This window comes from Corella eumyota, chromosome 4, assembly GCF_963082875.1.
Source record: "Corella eumyota chromosome 4, kaCorEumy4.1, whole genome shotgun sequence".
In the NCBI taxonomy this organism is placed as follows: domain Eukaryota; kingdom Metazoa; phylum Chordata; class Ascidiacea; order Phlebobranchia; family Corellidae; genus Corella; species Corella eumyota.
The window spans coordinates 15,976,653-15,992,959 of record NC_137493.1 but is presented as its reverse complement, the minus strand read 5'-3'; the positions used below and the strand labels follow the sequence as shown (position 1 = coordinate 15,992,959).

At 30.6% G+C, this 16,307-nt stretch overlaps 5 protein-coding genes across 5 annotated transcripts; all 5 read left to right on the top strand.

Moving 5' to 3' along the window:
- Positions 1 to 38: 38 nt before the first annotated feature.
- Positions 39 to 7,622, top strand: LOC145750951 (sushi, von Willebrand factor type A, EGF and pentraxin domain-containing protein 1-like). The gene is made up of 16 exons (XM_082567021.1): positions 39 to 93; positions 196 to 393; positions 598 to 783; positions 1,070 to 1,252; positions 2,089 to 2,310; positions 2,746 to 2,982; positions 3,275 to 3,511; positions 3,877 to 4,059; positions 4,145 to 4,396; positions 4,593 to 4,781; positions 4,964 to 5,197; positions 5,681 to 5,893; positions 6,170 to 6,376; positions 6,707 to 6,898; positions 7,258 to 7,458; positions 7,612 to 7,622. Exons 1-16 carry the CDS (start codon positions 39 to 41, stop codon positions 7,620 to 7,622), a joined length of 3,000 nt encoding a protein of 999 aa, XP_082423147.1.
- A 715-nt stretch (positions 7,623 to 8,337) lies between these two features.
- LOC145749393 (uncharacterized) lies at positions 8,338 to 10,921 on the top strand. The gene is made up of 6 exons (XM_082565151.1): positions 8,338 to 8,669; positions 9,237 to 9,367; positions 9,537 to 9,597; positions 9,811 to 9,948; positions 10,078 to 10,218; positions 10,386 to 10,921. Exons 1-6 carry the CDS (start codon positions 8,600 to 8,602, stop codon positions 10,406 to 10,408), a joined length of 564 nt encoding a protein of 187 aa, XP_082421277.1. The 5' UTR covers positions 8,338 to 8,599; the 3' UTR covers positions 10,409 to 10,921.
- Positions 10,922 to 10,924: 3 nt separating this feature from the next.
- Positions 10,925 to 11,497, top strand: LOC145749395 (AFG2-interacting ribosome maturation factor-like). Its single transcript, XM_082565153.1, has one exon. It carries the CDS (start codon positions 10,925 to 10,927, stop codon positions 11,495 to 11,497), a length of 573 nt encoding a protein of 190 aa, XP_082421279.1.
- Positions 11,498 to 11,558: 61 nt separating this feature from the next.
- On the top strand, positions 11,559 to 12,061 carry LOC145749394 (uncharacterized). The gene has a single exon (XM_082565152.1). The coding sequence runs from the start codon at positions 11,559 to 11,561 to the stop codon at positions 12,057 to 12,059; it is 501 nt and encodes a 166-aa protein (XP_082421278.1). The 3' UTR covers positions 12,060 to 12,061.
- A 400-nt stretch (positions 12,062 to 12,461) lies between these two features.
- LOC145749392 (uncharacterized) lies at positions 12,462 to 16,090 on the top strand. The gene is made up of 9 exons (XM_082565150.1): positions 12,462 to 12,596; positions 12,677 to 12,754; positions 12,851 to 13,035; positions 13,252 to 13,382; positions 13,639 to 13,707; positions 13,790 to 13,861; positions 14,170 to 14,289; positions 14,835 to 14,932; positions 15,267 to 16,090. Exons 1-9 carry the CDS (start codon positions 12,513 to 12,515, stop codon positions 15,390 to 15,392), a joined length of 963 nt encoding a protein of 320 aa, XP_082421276.1. The 5' UTR covers positions 12,462 to 12,512; the 3' UTR covers positions 15,393 to 16,090.
- The last annotated feature ends 217 nt before the right edge of the window (positions 16,091 to 16,307 follow it).

Genomic DNA, 16,307 nt, shown 5'->3' with positions numbered 1-16,307 from the left:
TAATTTAAAAAGCTTGTATATAATTTAAAGGCATCGTCATGCGCTTTGTAGCTATATACCTCGCTGCCCTTTTGCACGTTGCATTTTCCCAAGGTAAATTTTCTTATATTTTAACATGTTAAGGTTTATTTAGTTAAAATATTACAAAAATTAGAAAAACATTAAAATTTTTTTTCAATTTTTTTTTTTTTACAGATCAATTTTGTCTGCCCCCTAATTTCCAGGGTATAGTCACCCCTAGCCCGCCAAACGCGGACCGAATTTACCCGTTCGAAGCAAATATCAGGTTTTCATGTACGCCCGACAGTTTGTTCAGAGGTTCCCGAATGGCTACTTGTCGAAACAGGGTCTGGGTTTTAGATACAAACGAAGGAATACCTAGTTGTAGAGGAGGTACTTAAAAAAATTAAAATATTTAAAAAAATTATTTAAAAAAAATAAATGTATACCCTGTGAAAATTATTAATTTTTTTAGTAAATTTAAAATGATTTTTTCTTCTTTTTTTTAAAGTTTGTTCAAATTTTTTTTTGGGCAAAATAATTATTTTTTTAAAACTTTTTTTCGCAATTAACAAAATTATCAAAACTTTTATTTAGGCGTAATTGTACAACCCACCATACTCACTAGACCAATTACTAGACCAATTATCAGACCAACTTTACCAGTAGTTACTGGACTAGTTTGTCCAGGGTGTCCATCAAATGGTGTTTGTACTTTGCACGATGGTCGACCAGCTTGTATTTGCCCACCAGGATATTTTAGAACCGAAAGAGCTTGCATACGTAAGAATATTTTATTTATTAAATATTTTTGTTTTTTTTAATAATTTTTCTGCAAATGGCGAAGGTCGGCTTTACAATTTAACCACAGTCTACCCTAACTTAGTTTTATAGTGTTCTAAATATTGGGATTGTCTGATCATTAACATTTTAAGAAAATATGTGCTCTTGGTTGAGATTAGGCTTACAAAATGTCTTTAAAAATCAACAAAAAAGGAATTTTAGTTTGCTTTTATCAATACTAATTTTACAAAAAATGTTTTTTTTTACTAAAACAATTTAATTTTAGCGCGAACTCAACTATCCCCTTTGCCTAGTTGTTTGTTTTGCCAAGGCAGACCTGACACAACTTGTCACACATGGAGAGGGAGACCAGTTTGTGTTTGCAACCCAACTCATTTCAGATATTTTATGCGCTCCACTGGCGGTGGATTTTTGTTTTCTTCGTCAGTTTTGGTCGCTACCTGTGCACGTAAGTATTTAAAAATAGCAAGTAAAAATTAAGTAAAACAGTTGGGCATAATTCTAATAGAATTTACTTAGTATAAATTTATTGGTTATTTTATTATGATTAACTTGGTTTAATGTAATTCTAATATAATCAAAATCCAAAGTCTTATTCTAATTTGGCTTGGTTTGATGCATTTCTAATTATTGTATAATTAACTTGGTTTGATGCAATTCAAATAAGATTGACTTGGTAAAAATTTAATCAATCTTACTAAAACAACAAACAAAGTATCAAAATCATGATTAATTGCCTGTCAAAAATTAGAAAACTTCCACTAAATTTCGCGGTTAATATAACGTTTTTGTAATAAAGATCAAACAGTGATAACCTTTTAATCAAACACAGTTCACCACAAATTAGTTAATTTAATGGTCAGTGATGTTATCTCAGTTAAATCTTGATGTAGAAATTAATTTCCGATATCGGATTAATAATAATGTTTAGTGCATAAACACCGTGTTTGAGGGCGTGACTAGTCGAACCGGTGAGTTACGCCTAGTCGTCGATATAAGCAGATTATAGGTTAGCATGGCCCCGGGTAAGGCTGTACTCTCGGGTTTATAAGTTTGCGCCGAAATCCTATTTAACTAAAGAGTGATTATTGTGTTTTTAAAACTAGCAATCGGTAAAAAAAGAATGCCTACATACCGCAAAAAATTGTTACCGTTAGGGTCTTACTTTCACCGTCTTAATTTTACTTACATTTAAATCGTTTTTGCCATTTCACCGAAATATGTTACCCATATTAATAAATTCTTTATTTTAATAACCTTAATTTTATTTTTTTTAATGGTCAGCTCGTCCCGTCGTTGTCGTACCTCCTACTGTGGTTAGATGCAGCCCACCTGTTCTCGCCAGCAACGTTATCCTCGTCGGTGGCCTCGCTGACCGACCATTCTGGAACCTAGGGGACCGAATCAACTTTGCCTGCTCTGGTCTTTACGTTATTAATGGAAGACGTAGTGCAGTCTGCCAGGCTAATGGACGATTCTCAACTAACCCGACATGCAGAGCAGCAAGTAAGTAAAACCTATTGCCCAGTAATTACGATATCACATGAGGTTGGCAAATGCGATTTTAATGGTTGATAAAAATATCAAGTTTTCTGGCCTTTTTAACATCAACCATATCGATTATGCGGTTTATTTAAAAACCAGATTCGTGTTAAGTAATAATAGGTTACGTTAAGGTATAAAAACACTTTTTGGAGGTCATCTTCTGTAGGTTAAGTAACTTTAAACTATAATCTATTTTTATTGTTTATTTAGTGTATAAAATATTTTTTAAGGATTAAACAAAATGATATTAAACTATATAAAACAAAACAGACTTTTATTTAACTATATAACCAGCAAAATCATAACGCAGTCATTTATTTAATGTTAATAGTTTTACTTATAGATAATTTATCTTCTACAATACATGTTTTACCAATCTTGTAATATTTTTTTTAGCACCCCCAAGAAGTACCCTGCCTGTGGTTGTTACTCCAGGACCCACCCAAAACTTCTGTACATTCCAGAACATTCCAGCGCCCCCTAACTTCGGCCGCTTAGTCAATGCACAAAATCGACTTTACTCTACTGGTGAAACCGTTTCATATGAATGTTTACCTGGGTATGTCTTGAACGGGGATCGAACCTCAATCTGCGAGAACGGCGTGTTTAGTCGAGTTGTAAATTTCTGCAGAGGTAATTTTTATTTTTAATATTTTAATAACAGAAATGTTTTAATTAAGTGTACATAAAATTTAAAAGATCAATTATAAAGACCAAAAGCTTTTTTATTGTTCTTTTAATTGCTATGTTATAGAACCCTATAAACGGTCTATAAATTTATATCATTTTAAAAGAGCATAAATTAAATTAATTTTATTAATGTATTTTATCATTATATTGCTTTATATTATAAAGTCTACTGGGGTCAAAATTTCTAATTTAATTAGCCAACCTATTTTGATATTAAAGTTTATGTCATCCACAGCTGTTGTCGTTGCCACTCAGCCTCCAACCTTTTCACCAAGCACTGTCCCAATCGTGGGTTGCATCATCCCTATTGCCCCCCAAAACGGAAGAATTACTCCACCCAGTCGACCAGTTTGGAGGGCAGGAGACACTGTAACTTATAGTTGTTTGGGTGGTTTTATTCTCCGAGGAACAGCGGTCGCTACTTGTTTAGCGAATGGTGAATTCACAAGCCCCCCAGCAGGCTGCACACCGGGTATGCTACTTAAAAGTGTAGTTAAATACGATTAGTTGAAGTATGTTATTTCTTTATGGCGTAGTGCTAAAAGGTGTAGGGTTCAAGTCGCACTGGCGCCACAATTCTTCCCCTAAAAATCAGTATTTACCGATAACTCAAAACACGTTTTTACAATACATCTTTCCCTAATAATACACTAATTTTTGTAAACTATTTTGTTTTTAGACAGTAAATAACATAAAACGACCATGGCTAATTTAGGTGTATTTATAGCTATTAGTAGTCGTTTTCTTTTCCAATGTTACTAAATGGTCTTGTAGGTTTTACTTATATCATATTTTACCAACTACTTTAAATTTAAATCATGACATTTTTCTACATAGCCGGTGTATGTGAGCCACCAGTTGTACCATTCATGGGAAGTATTGCCCGACCAGGAAAACCAGTTTGGAATGTCGGAGATCGGGCGACTTATTCTTGCAACTCTGGGTACACTCTTGTAGGAGAGCGAGTCTTAACTTGTTTGGCAACCTTGGAGTACAGTTCACCCTTCCCATTCTGCATAAGTAAACATTATTTTGCTGTTTAATAAATTAAGCAAAATGGTAAAAAAATGAACAGAAAATAATATTTGTTTTTTTTAATGTGTAGACAATAACCCACGTGTCTTTGTCTCGGTCCCTCCCGCCACTGTGACCGCACCTCCGGTTACCCCCCGTCCCGTAGCCCGATGTTCAAACCCTCCAATTCCTCAATTTGCCGTCTTAGCCGAGGTTGGAAAAACAATTTGGTTTGAAAACGAAATTCTTAGATTCGAATGTACTTCTGGTTACAATCTAGTTGGTCAACCATCAGTCTGTCAATCAAATGGTCTCTTCTCTGACGTCACATCATCCTGCATTGGTGAACATTTAAATATTTTATTTTTAGCTAATTTTGTGCTTATTTTAAAGTGGGCTGTTTTTAGTTGCAAGTATTGCTAAATTACATTTAAAAGCAGTGTGGTTTAAACCTAGGACGTAAGATACTAAACAAGTTACAAACGCTTTAAGAATTATTAAAATTTCTTTCATTAAAAATCAATATTTTATTTTAACAGCTATTCCAACATGTAGTCAAGGCCCCGCAGTGCCCACTAACGGATTCCTGGACACCACCTTAAGCGCTCCTTATAGCATTGGAACCGTTCTCAACTTCGGTTGTCAAGTTGGTTTTACTTTGATCGGATCTACATCAGCTACTTGCCAAGCTGACGGAACTTTCTCAAATGCAGTTAATTTCTGCAATCGTAAGTGTTGATACTTTAAGCATTTGTAATTTAAAAGTAATAGAAAAAAGTTAAACTTTATGTTTTGGGCTTTATTAAATGGTATTTAAAGTTATTCCTTATTAATATATCAGTAAAATTTTTAAAATAAAAATTAAAAACGAAATTTAACTTAGATTTTAACTAATGTTAATTTATAACAGAGAACGCTCCAAATACTCCACCCCCTACTGTTGTAATCCCCCCACCTGTGCAATGTTTGACCCGCCCTTCCCCTCCCCAGAACGGATTTCTCAACACGACCTCGGTAGCTCCTTTTACTAACGGACAAGTTATTGCTTTCGCTTGTTTCAGCGGATTTTCTTTGATTGGGGATACCTCGACTACTTGCCTAGATGGAAGTTTCACAGTTAACTTCCCGTTTTGTAACCCAAATCGTAAGTACATAAATAAATCTACTTTAAACACTATTTTGTTTTGTATATATCTTTATCCTCGATGTGGGAAGGTTGAATGCGCGACTTAAACATAGAGTAACATCAGTTACTCCGAAAAAGTCTTGAGTTGCCTGTGGCGGTTTGGGATTTTATAGAGATTATAATTACCCGGTAATTAAGCTGCTGATTAAGTGCTGGTTCAGCAGGAGTTTACACCGTTTATAGCGCATTACTCAAGGGCGCTACAGCATAAGAGCAGTGGGGATTAAACCCACGACCTCATCGTGGTGTAGCAAGTGTTCTTACCACCACACCACGCTGCCGGCTATTAGTGTTACAATCTCTACATATCTCCTAGTATATGTACACTATTACTTGAACCAGCATACATGTATGCTAAGACTAAGCAAGGTTGATTTAATACAATTTAACACTAGACTTTTTCAGCAAAAATATGACTTAACGAGCTAATTTTATTTATAGCTGCTCCTACCGTCCCTGTTGTGCCAACCACACAAGTAACATGCGCACGACCAAATACTCCACAATTTGGTGAAATTATTGAACAAGATCGTCAATTTTGGTTCCTTGGTGAAGTGATCAACTACAACTGTTTTGAAGGGTTTATGTTATCTGAAGAGGAGGAAACTGCGACCTGTGGGGTGAATGGATTTCCACCGGTGCCCGTTTGCCAACGTAAGGAAAATAGACGCTTGTATACTTTTATATATGCATAATTATATAAAGTTAAGGTTCATTTTTTATGGTCCAAGGCTTGATATACTACACCAGTTTTAAGACTGTTTTAAATTGTCTGCTATTATGTTGATCAGGTTTTAAATATAGTTCACTAACAAATAGATCTTATACTTTATATTCCACAATCAAATTTCCATTCTAAGTAAGAAAAACACGGAATTAAAAATCTTCATAGTTAGTAAAACAAGTTCTAAATACATATAATACTTGAAGGTATCTTCCAACAACAATGTACTCCACCACCTGAGCCTATGTTCGGTAGCATTCGAAACGAGCTCAACATCTGGTCAGTTGGTGATGTCGCAAGGTACAAGTGTGAAGATGGATTTGAGTTAAGTGATCCATCAGCTACGTTAACTTGTGTAGCTCGAGCTGGTGCCACGCTAGGAGAATACTCTGGCACATTACCAACTTGTAACGGTAAATAACAAGTGTTAAACTAGTAATTTTCAGGATTCACTTGTGTTTTAACGTTATGAAAAAAAATTGAAGGGTTTGCTTATAATATGTTGCTTGAATTGAAGTTTAATCTAATTCTATAAACTGAATGTTTATCTACAAATTTATAAATAGTAGCAATTGTTTGGTTAGTAGTTTGTATAAATTTACTTATGTTTCAAAATTAAAAAAAAGGATTTAAAAGGGTTTACAAGTAATGCGTTGTTAAATTAAAAGATTTAAGTAAATTGCATAAATCTCATATGTTTCGCTACAATAACTTTATTTAAGTAATGTTTTTTTACTGTTTAGTTATCGCTGGAGCTGGTGATATATGCACTGCTGAAGCACCTTTGAACGGTATCCTGAGATCGGTAGCAACTCGATATTCGCTTGGTGAGGTTGTAAGGTATGCTTGTGCACCAGGATTTGATTTAACTGGGTCGGAAGTTCGACTTTGCCAAGCTGATGGATCTTTATCGGGAGAAGTTACTGTTTGTACAGGTAAATTAATTGCTTGTTTATTAAATATTTTAGGTTTTGATTCCTTTTTAATAAGGCTGTCAACTTTTTTTTCTAAACACAAGTTGTATGAACATTGCCTTATATTGAGTCATAATTAATTTTAATTTATCCTTAATAAGTGTTTAAAAAACCTTTTTCTTAAATTTAAATTATCTTTGGCAGCTTGGTATACAGTCACCTTAAAAAATATTTTCAGTTACATGTTGTTTATAGTCTTTACAAATTTAAAACTGATTTAAAGTATGCTTGCTTTGCTTAAATAAACAAAGGCAAGTGCATTTAATTTACAAAGAATATAACATTGTGAAAGTCTAAATTTTAAACTCTTTTTTTTATAGATGCAGATGCATCAGTTGCAAGATGCTTTCCTGTACCTGCAGTCAACGGAATTCTAATCCCAACTGCTACGTCAATGTGGTTTGCCAATGATCTGATCATCCATCAATGCTTGCCCGGTTACACTTTCCAAGCAAGCAGTCTTCCAACTCAATTTTGCCAAATAAGTGGCGAAATTTTGGGAAATTTACCAGTATGCGTAGGTAAGTAAAGTTTGTATAATACAGACAAAAATCTTATTAAAAAATCACATTTAAAGTAAAACAGCAGAAAATAACATTTGACATGTAAAGTTTTATTTTTAAATATAACTAATTAATTTTCTTATTATAACTCATTTTTAATTAATTTTGCAGCTGAATCATAATAGCTTATATCTCAAAAAAGATTCTTCCGTAGACATTTACAACCTTGAGCCAATATTTCTAAAGACTTTTTACATTTTCTATTTCAAAATAATTAACTATTTATATACGCACTGGTGTAGCAGCAATTTTATACAAATCTTTTTTTTCATTATTCTGTAAACTTTATGAGTTTCATATTTTACCAATTTTTCATATTATAGTTTGTGGGTGTCTTAAAATTTATTCATATTTATGTGCATATGAATTGTATTAATACTAACATTACATTGTAAATGGTTTGTTTTTTGAAAAAAATTTAAAAACTAGAAATAAAGGTATTTAATGAAATTATAGCATAGGTCAAAGATTTTATAAATTTAATAAAGTAATTTATACTAAGTTATCCACAAGTTATTAGGCGTTTTTTTAAATGTTGTGCATATATTTACCCTTACTAATTTGTAGTTAAAAATTATCTTATTGTAATGTATATTAATGGTTTAGAAATTATAAAATAAGTTAGTGTATTTATAATTTTTGTAATTTTTTTAGAATTATTGTATAGTTTTAATTTTAAACGCGTTTGAAGTGTTCTAAAATTTAACCTGTCAATCAAATAGAGGATAAAGTTTTGCATAAATTTATGCATAATAAGAATTGGCAACATTAATTTGTAAAAAGAATTGGCAACATTGCATGTTTTCTTTGGGATTTCTTTCTAAGGGGTAATAAAACGCGAATTTTAGGGGGTTAAAAGTGTAAAAAATTGGTTTAAGTTTAAAGCAGGGTTTAGGGGTTTGTCTAATTGTGATACTAACTGAACAAAGCAAAAATAAACTAGAACTTTAGAGTGTTTAGCGTAATTTTACTATCTGGCACCGTCAGACCTCTGACTTACTGACAGTGACAGACTGACGCTGGTCGCTGACTGTGTAACCGTCAGATCGTGTCTGTCTGCTTCTGGTAATCATTGGATTATTCAATTTAAATTTCAAGGATGAATGGTAATGAACAGAGACGGCATCATAGCGTAGAAAACAACGTTAATCGAGTTCTTCACAGAGCTGGTAAAAATCAATTTGTTTTATAAAAAAATTTGCAAAAAATACAGACTGTTTGTCTTTATTATTTCATTTTTACTTAAAGAGGAAATAAAAATTTAACTTTACCTCATTGCATAAGGTTTTTGGTTTGATTTTAACAGCTTACATATAATATTATTCTAGAGTATTTGGGTTTGGTGACCATGCCATAACATACTTAAAATCTTTATGTGAACATTGATACTTTTGGGATGTTTTAAATCATTAAATTGATTTTGCCATTTTTTCCCATCGCATTGTTGTAATATTAATTGTATATTGTATTTATTATTTACTTTTATCAAAAAACCAAAATTTAAAAAAAATTAAAAAGAGTAAAAATACTATTTATGCCAAATACTAATTGGTAGGTTAATTTATGATTAGGCAATACCATAACTCTATATGTTAAACCACTAAAAAACCACTTAAACCACGTTAAACCACTTTTCTCTTTTGTTTGGGCTTAAAACTTTTTAGATCAACTTCTTTATATTTAGGAAAAAACATAACTTTATTTTGTTTCTTTAACTTTTTTTGTTTATATTACAGGAAGTTCAGATAGTATGTTGTTAGAAAGAGAGCACGGGGCTCGAACCACTTCAACCGGTAACCGACACCGACCTGGCTCTGATTCTGATATTTTAGAGTCAAAGGGATCTTCATTTCATCTTTACCACCATGTAATTGAATAATATCCCAATGTAGTCTTTATGTAAGAAGGTTGACTATGCAACTTTTTTTAACAAGCTTAATCTTCAGTTTAATGTATTAGTTTGTTATGTTAATATTTGGTAATTTTCGTCTATATATATAAGTTATTTTTTATTGATTTTAAATCATCTTCTGCAGGATTCAATGATGCTAGCTTATCACCAAAGACCCTCAGTTGTAGCTGGACATACAGTTTCAGGTAAAGCCTAATTTTTGATTAATTTTATTTTACCTAAATATATACTTATTTACAGATATAAGTTAAATGTATCTTTTTGCTTCCAAAAATGGTGCTTATTCAAAGTATATATATGCCAAATCAATATCACATGTATACATTTTTGTTCTATCTATTAATTTTTTTTAACACAAACTTATTTAATTTTGTTAACTGACTGACTTCTTATTCTAGTGTTGAGTAATGCACCGGTCAGACACACCAAACCAGTTAATATTTGGACCCAAAGTGAGGTGTGTAAATGGTTGCGTAAGCATATACCTGAGAATTTATCAAAATATGCTGACCTACTACCTGAACATGACATTACAGGTAAAATTAATATTTTATTATAAAGTTTTATTTTTTTAATACCAACATTTGGAAAAATTAAAAAAAAATTAATGGCCGTATTTTTTTATGAAGTTGTTAAACTAGGAATAAATGTGAATTTTTTTTTAGGTAAAACTCTCTTACTTTTAAATGATTCAAAACTTTCAAGAATTGGAATAAAAGATGCTGCTCACAGGAAGTTAATTTTAAACGAAATACTTAAACTGCAGATCAAAAATTATATGCAATCTTTTAAAGGCTTACAATCAGGTAACTTAAAACAGAAATTAGCTTAATAAATATTCAACAAAAAAAATTTGTTAAGCAAATGTATATTTTTTAAATAAATTTGCACTAAATATTAATGTTACATTTTTGTCAAAATGTATTTTGTTACAGACACAGAATTAAAATGATAATCATTTTTTTATTTCTAGCTGGAATATTTGACAACCAATAAAAATCACCAAAATTCAACCAAAGTTATCAAAATTAACTTCAGAAACTGATTTACCTATTGTTAAATAGATTACTTTTGACAAAGGATATTTTTATTTAGAAAAACCTCAAATTTTTGTTCAAATTTAAATTGAATCATGTTCTTACTTTTAACTGTCTTTATTTTTAAATAATTGTGCAATGGTTTGGATGATTTAAAAATGATTTTTCGATTGGTTATTCTTTAGCATTTCTGTAATTTGTATGGTAATGATATTGTTCTTTATTGACTTATATTGTTTGTAGTGCGGCAAACTTAATATTTGTCTAGTATCATTAGTGGCAAATATTAATATTTCAATGTCATATTTAAATGTGGTAAAGTTTATTTTCATATGTTGTTGCAATTTTAAATTTTTCGTGTATAAATTTTATGTTGGGGGACTCTTTGTTATCTATTGCAAAATTGCTTTTTGGTCTTTATCTTCATATTCATTTACTTTCATACTAACTATTTTGTGCTTTTTGTTTGTAGGCCATGGATAAAGCTAGGGCTGCTGTTAAAACTTGTGTAAATGTGATTAAAACACAGGTTAGTATATGGGATAAGACATGCAGCGAATGTGAAGTCCACTTGTCTTCTATTGACAACTCATTGGAGCAAGTTAAATGCTGTGAAAAAGCAGAATTTAAAAGCACACCGTTAGGAAAACAGTTTACAGACATTGGTCAGAAATTGACTCTAAGGCTATGGGAAAATGTTGATATTTCTGTGGGAGATGTAAAAGTTAAATTGGAAACTTTACAACATTGTCAAGAGTTGGTGACAAAGTCTGTAGAAAAATGCTGTCGAACTTTAAATAATTGTAATGAGATTTATACTTGGACATCCACCCTTCCTTCTCTTAGTGAAATTACACTTTGGTTGGTTTCTTTATCAGAAGAAATGCATAAACAATACAGTGAAAAATGTGCCATAATATCAATAGTTCATTCGGACGAAAATATTAAAAATAATTTAAATGTAAAATCTGTTAAAGATTCTTGGAAAAAACATAAAAAATTAACAGTAATTTTTGATGAAATTTTAGAGTATTGTAATGAGTTATAACACTAGCTTATATTTTTTTTATTTTGATATAGTTTAGTGATTTTAGGTAATAATAATTAATATGTGTGAGCGTAAAGGACCTGTCCAATCAAGAAAAAGAATCGCAAAAGTCCTACAACAAGACGAATCATGGGATTGTAGCGTTTGTACTTACAGCAACTCACCTGAAGCTTTTAAATGTTTGATGTGCAATGTTAGAAAGGGAACGTCAACGAGAAAACCACGACTGAATCAACATATTGTCGCACAACAAGAAGCAACAAAGGCCATGGCACAATCCTGTGGCGAGGGGTTTAAGGATTTTTTGACCGAGGAAGAGACAGAAGAGGAGGAAAATGATGAGAAGTCCGAGTACGTTGATGAGAAATGGAAGAGTAATGATGATCCCTGGGATGAAGAAAAACTTGAAAAAAAAATTCCCAAATCGAAGAAGTCCCCGGACAAAAATTCTCATCTAACACTAGCTGTCACTGTTAACAATCAAACTGTAATGTTCACCGAGTTTAAAACGAGAAAAATCTCTTTAGATAACAAAGCTAAAAAACAAATACCTACATCTTAATAGTAAACAGTTTTAACTCTTTTTTCAGCATGTTGTTAACTATACAATCATTAAATATTTTGTATTTTTATGTTATATCTTAGGGCCTATAATTTTTTTTTATAAAACTTGATATAAATAAAATTTTTTTAAACTTTTATGAATAAAATGGCCATTTTTTCTGTTTATGACAATACATAACTCTAGTATACTTTCTTACTGTTGCAAGTGGGTATTTGTACATGACTTTTCTAAAATACTTCATTATATTACTCATCTTCTGTACAGAATATTTTAACTTGATTTTTTTTAAAACTCTTTTAAATTGCACTTTTTCTACTTTAATTAAATTTCGGCCTAAATTAATTTTTAGTACCATGTGTTTAACGAACCCAGTTTTATCCAAATTACTTTTTTACTTCTTTTTTAGTCGATTGGATTTTGTAGGAAATGTAAAAAAACTAAAACAAGCAAATGTCATTAAATACTGCCCAGGAGCAGGCATGGGATGCCTTAAAATATGCAGTTGACAACTATTACAAAGCAACATCTGCTGAGGTAGTTGTTCTTTTTTTTGTTTTTTTTTTTAAATTATTTTCCAAACTGCGTAATTTAACAAACATAAATTTTTTTGCCAGGTTGCTGTTGTAACACCATCATCTATTTTTTCTCCATCTACAAATCATAATTACCAATCAATTCACCCAAACAATCAGGTTCTAAAAATCATTTTTATGTGTTTAGAAAACAGTGTTTAGAAATCTTTTAGAATCCAACAATGACACATTTAAAAAAAATTTATTTTGATTTAGAAAATTATTATTTATGGGCACGGCAATCTAGTAAATCAAATCAAGGGTGGATTGGACCACAGCAAGAATGTTGACGAAGTTATTCTGCTCCAAAAGGGGGATAAATCAATTGATAATGCTTCTGCAAGAATTGGAACACAGATTCCAATGCAGCGGCGTAATTATGATGATCAGCCAATGGCAAAGTAAGCAAATCTAAATTATTTTTTTAATATGTGACATCATGTTGAATCTATAAGACCATATTTAAAATAGTTTTAAATCGTAAATTGGGTTTTGCCATTTTTCATATTTTAATATTATATTGTTACTATAACTACTATAACTAGTAAAAAATAAATTTTGTTGAAAAAACGTCAATCATTTCTTAAAAACAACTAAATTAAGTTATTTACTTTTAGGTCACTGTCGACAAGTTTTCGAACTCTTAAACTTGACCTTCATCCAACCATAAACACTGGGACATCAGGATCCACTGTCACCTCAACTATTCCTTCTGACTCCATACCAGAACAAATGCATAAATCAAAAGGTAAAGTGTATGATTAAAAAGTAAATAATTAACAGATCAAAAATATTTAAAACTTGCAAATGCATTTCAAGATTGAGCTAAGTTTAGTATTTTCTCTGTCTGGGATAAATAAATGTTAAAACATAATATTTTAAGAAAGTTATGTCAACGGTAGTTACTGGCTAAATTTTTTAAAGTTTTTGTAATAATAAATAAATTTTTAGGTTTGACATTTTTTTAGGTATTTTTAAAAATATTTTGATCATATATTTTTTAGGCAAAAAAAGTTCCAAGAAGAGTAAAAAGTCGTTTGGTTTAGACCAAGAACTAGAATTGGATGACAACTGTAAGTTTCTAAATAATATTTCAGTTCAAAATATTATTCCCCAAAAAATTGTGTAAAATCTAATTATTTGTTTGTGTTGCAGTAATGTTTAATGAATCGAATGAAGATACAAGTGAGTCAGATTCAAGTGATGATGGAACTCAGGAATCAGAAGGTAAAATTGAATTTATTTATTTTATATATGATGAGCCTGACTTTACAGCCTAAAACTTAATTTTATTGCTATACATTTTTAAACTAGTTAAACTCGAGTCTTAGAGACTGAATTTGGATCCCGTTTGTCATTTACTAATAAACAAATTGTTATAATGTAGACCTTAAAATTATTTATATAGGCCTATATATGTATTGTTAAGTAGGCCCCTTTTTTATATAGAAAATATGCTTAAAATACGACACTAAAAATTGTGACAACGTTAAAACCTAATAAAAACTAAAAGTACTGATTTTTTATTTGATTAGATTCTTTTACTGGCAACCTACCTGATAGAGGAATGTTTAAACCGAATATTCATGATCCTAACTTGATGTCCAATGCACAATTCGCTACTTCGCTTCCAATGAATATTAACCTTAATTGGGGTGAGTTCAAAAAAAAGTTTTTTAACTGCTTTGTAATTGTTTGGTATATGGAAAAAAAGTGTAAACCAAATGTTTAATGATTTTATTTTCAACTAAATCAGATTATATATTTTGTTTTTTTATTTTTTTTTATTTGAGTTTTACGCACATTGATAAAACTAAATAATAAATACGATATACAATAAATATTACAACAATGCGATGGAAAAAAATGACAAAATCAATTTAATGATTTAAAACATGCCAAAAGTATTAATGTTTATACAAAGATTTTAAGTATGTTATGGCATGGTCACCAAACCCAATATTGAACTTATATTTGGTAAATTGTCATAAAACTAGGTTTGTAAAATTTGTAAGTTTTGTATAACTGTTGAAATATAATAATAATAATAATTATTTTACAAAACTATTGAACTAACTTAGACCTAACTTAAAGATATTCTATTAAGTTAAGTTTATGTATCAAGCCTTTTCATATTCTATATTTTATTTAGTTTCTGTTTGTATGTCACACTTCAAATTAGGTTTATTTTATTTTTAAGGATTTCCACCAGAAAGTTCAAAGTTACGCAGTAATCGACCTGCTGATGTTAAAACACCTTCTGTGACAATCGCTAAAAAGTTCAACAAAACTGACCAGGTATCATTTGTTTAAAATTATTTTGTTTCTAAAATTTATTTTTTGGATAAATTTTCTTTGATGTTGTTTTTTTTATGATTTCACACAAGGGTGATAGATTTTAAAATAAAATAATATGTGAAGGCCAAAAAAGGTTATAGTCGAAATCATTACTAAAGGATTTTAAATCCTATTTTGTAATTAATGTATTTCTGGTGTGTTATATAAAATCACTGGCTTTTTAAGTTTAACTGTGCATATGTAAGCTAACAGTTAAAAAAAAAGCTCAAAAATTAATAACTTTCATTCTTGAGTATTCATATTTTATAGGTAAACTATTTTTTTCGTTTTACAGACCCCACAGCTTAATACTATGATGGCTTCCATGCAAGCATTAGCCCGTAGTGTTACGGATGACTCTGCTATGATCTTTGGAGATCGACCAAGACCTAGACTCGAGGCTTCAAAGCATGGATTTTAATTTTAAAAAAAGGGTTAAGCACATTGTACAGACCTCGTTTTTACTGCCCTTTAATGCCAATCAAAAGTGGCTAATTTTTTTACCTTGGATTGGAAACCTAATGTTTTATATGTTTTTTAAACAAAACATTATTGTAAGGGTTTTTGCTTATTACTGTACAGGACAATACAGGTTTTAAAAGATAAAGAAATAATTTTTAAACCCAACCCTTTCTTTTACCTAATAAAATAAATATTAAGGTAGTAGTTCTAAACGGTACTGTACATTAAATGGAAAGACAGATTGTAACTTAATTGGGTGTGTATAGGTGCAGCTTGTATTTAATTAAGGGTGCTTTTTATTAATACATATATTTACAAGTTTCAACATTTTTCCGCGTATATTTATTTGGTTTATCATGACATATGTGGCATTATGTATAATAGATCACAGTTTTGTGGATGCGTCAAAAATAATTAAAATGTTCCTATTAATATTTTGTATGCAACAACCGTGCGGTAGTTTTTTATGTGTTTCTTTTTAAAGTATGTCGATTTTAACTTATGGATAATATAATACTCTTGGTTTGTATATTTATGTTTTGACTAAACTTATTACTTTATAATATTGAAGAAAGCAAGACTATTTTTTTTAATTTGTTTCTAATTTTTTATAAAGTGTTACTAAAAGCTCAACAATGTTGGAGAAATAAAATTTACACGAAATTTGTGATTGTCTTTTATTTTTAGGATGACATAACCTGTACGTAACGAGTCGTATTATAGTGCCAACCGGAACCAATTGGACACGTGACCAATTAAAGAAGAAAATTTTTATCATCTTTAAAATGTAATCAACGTTATGTCAGGTTTATTTAAATTTTGCTATATTTCGAAAACCAAAATTAAACATTTTATTAAATGCGCGCTAACCTAA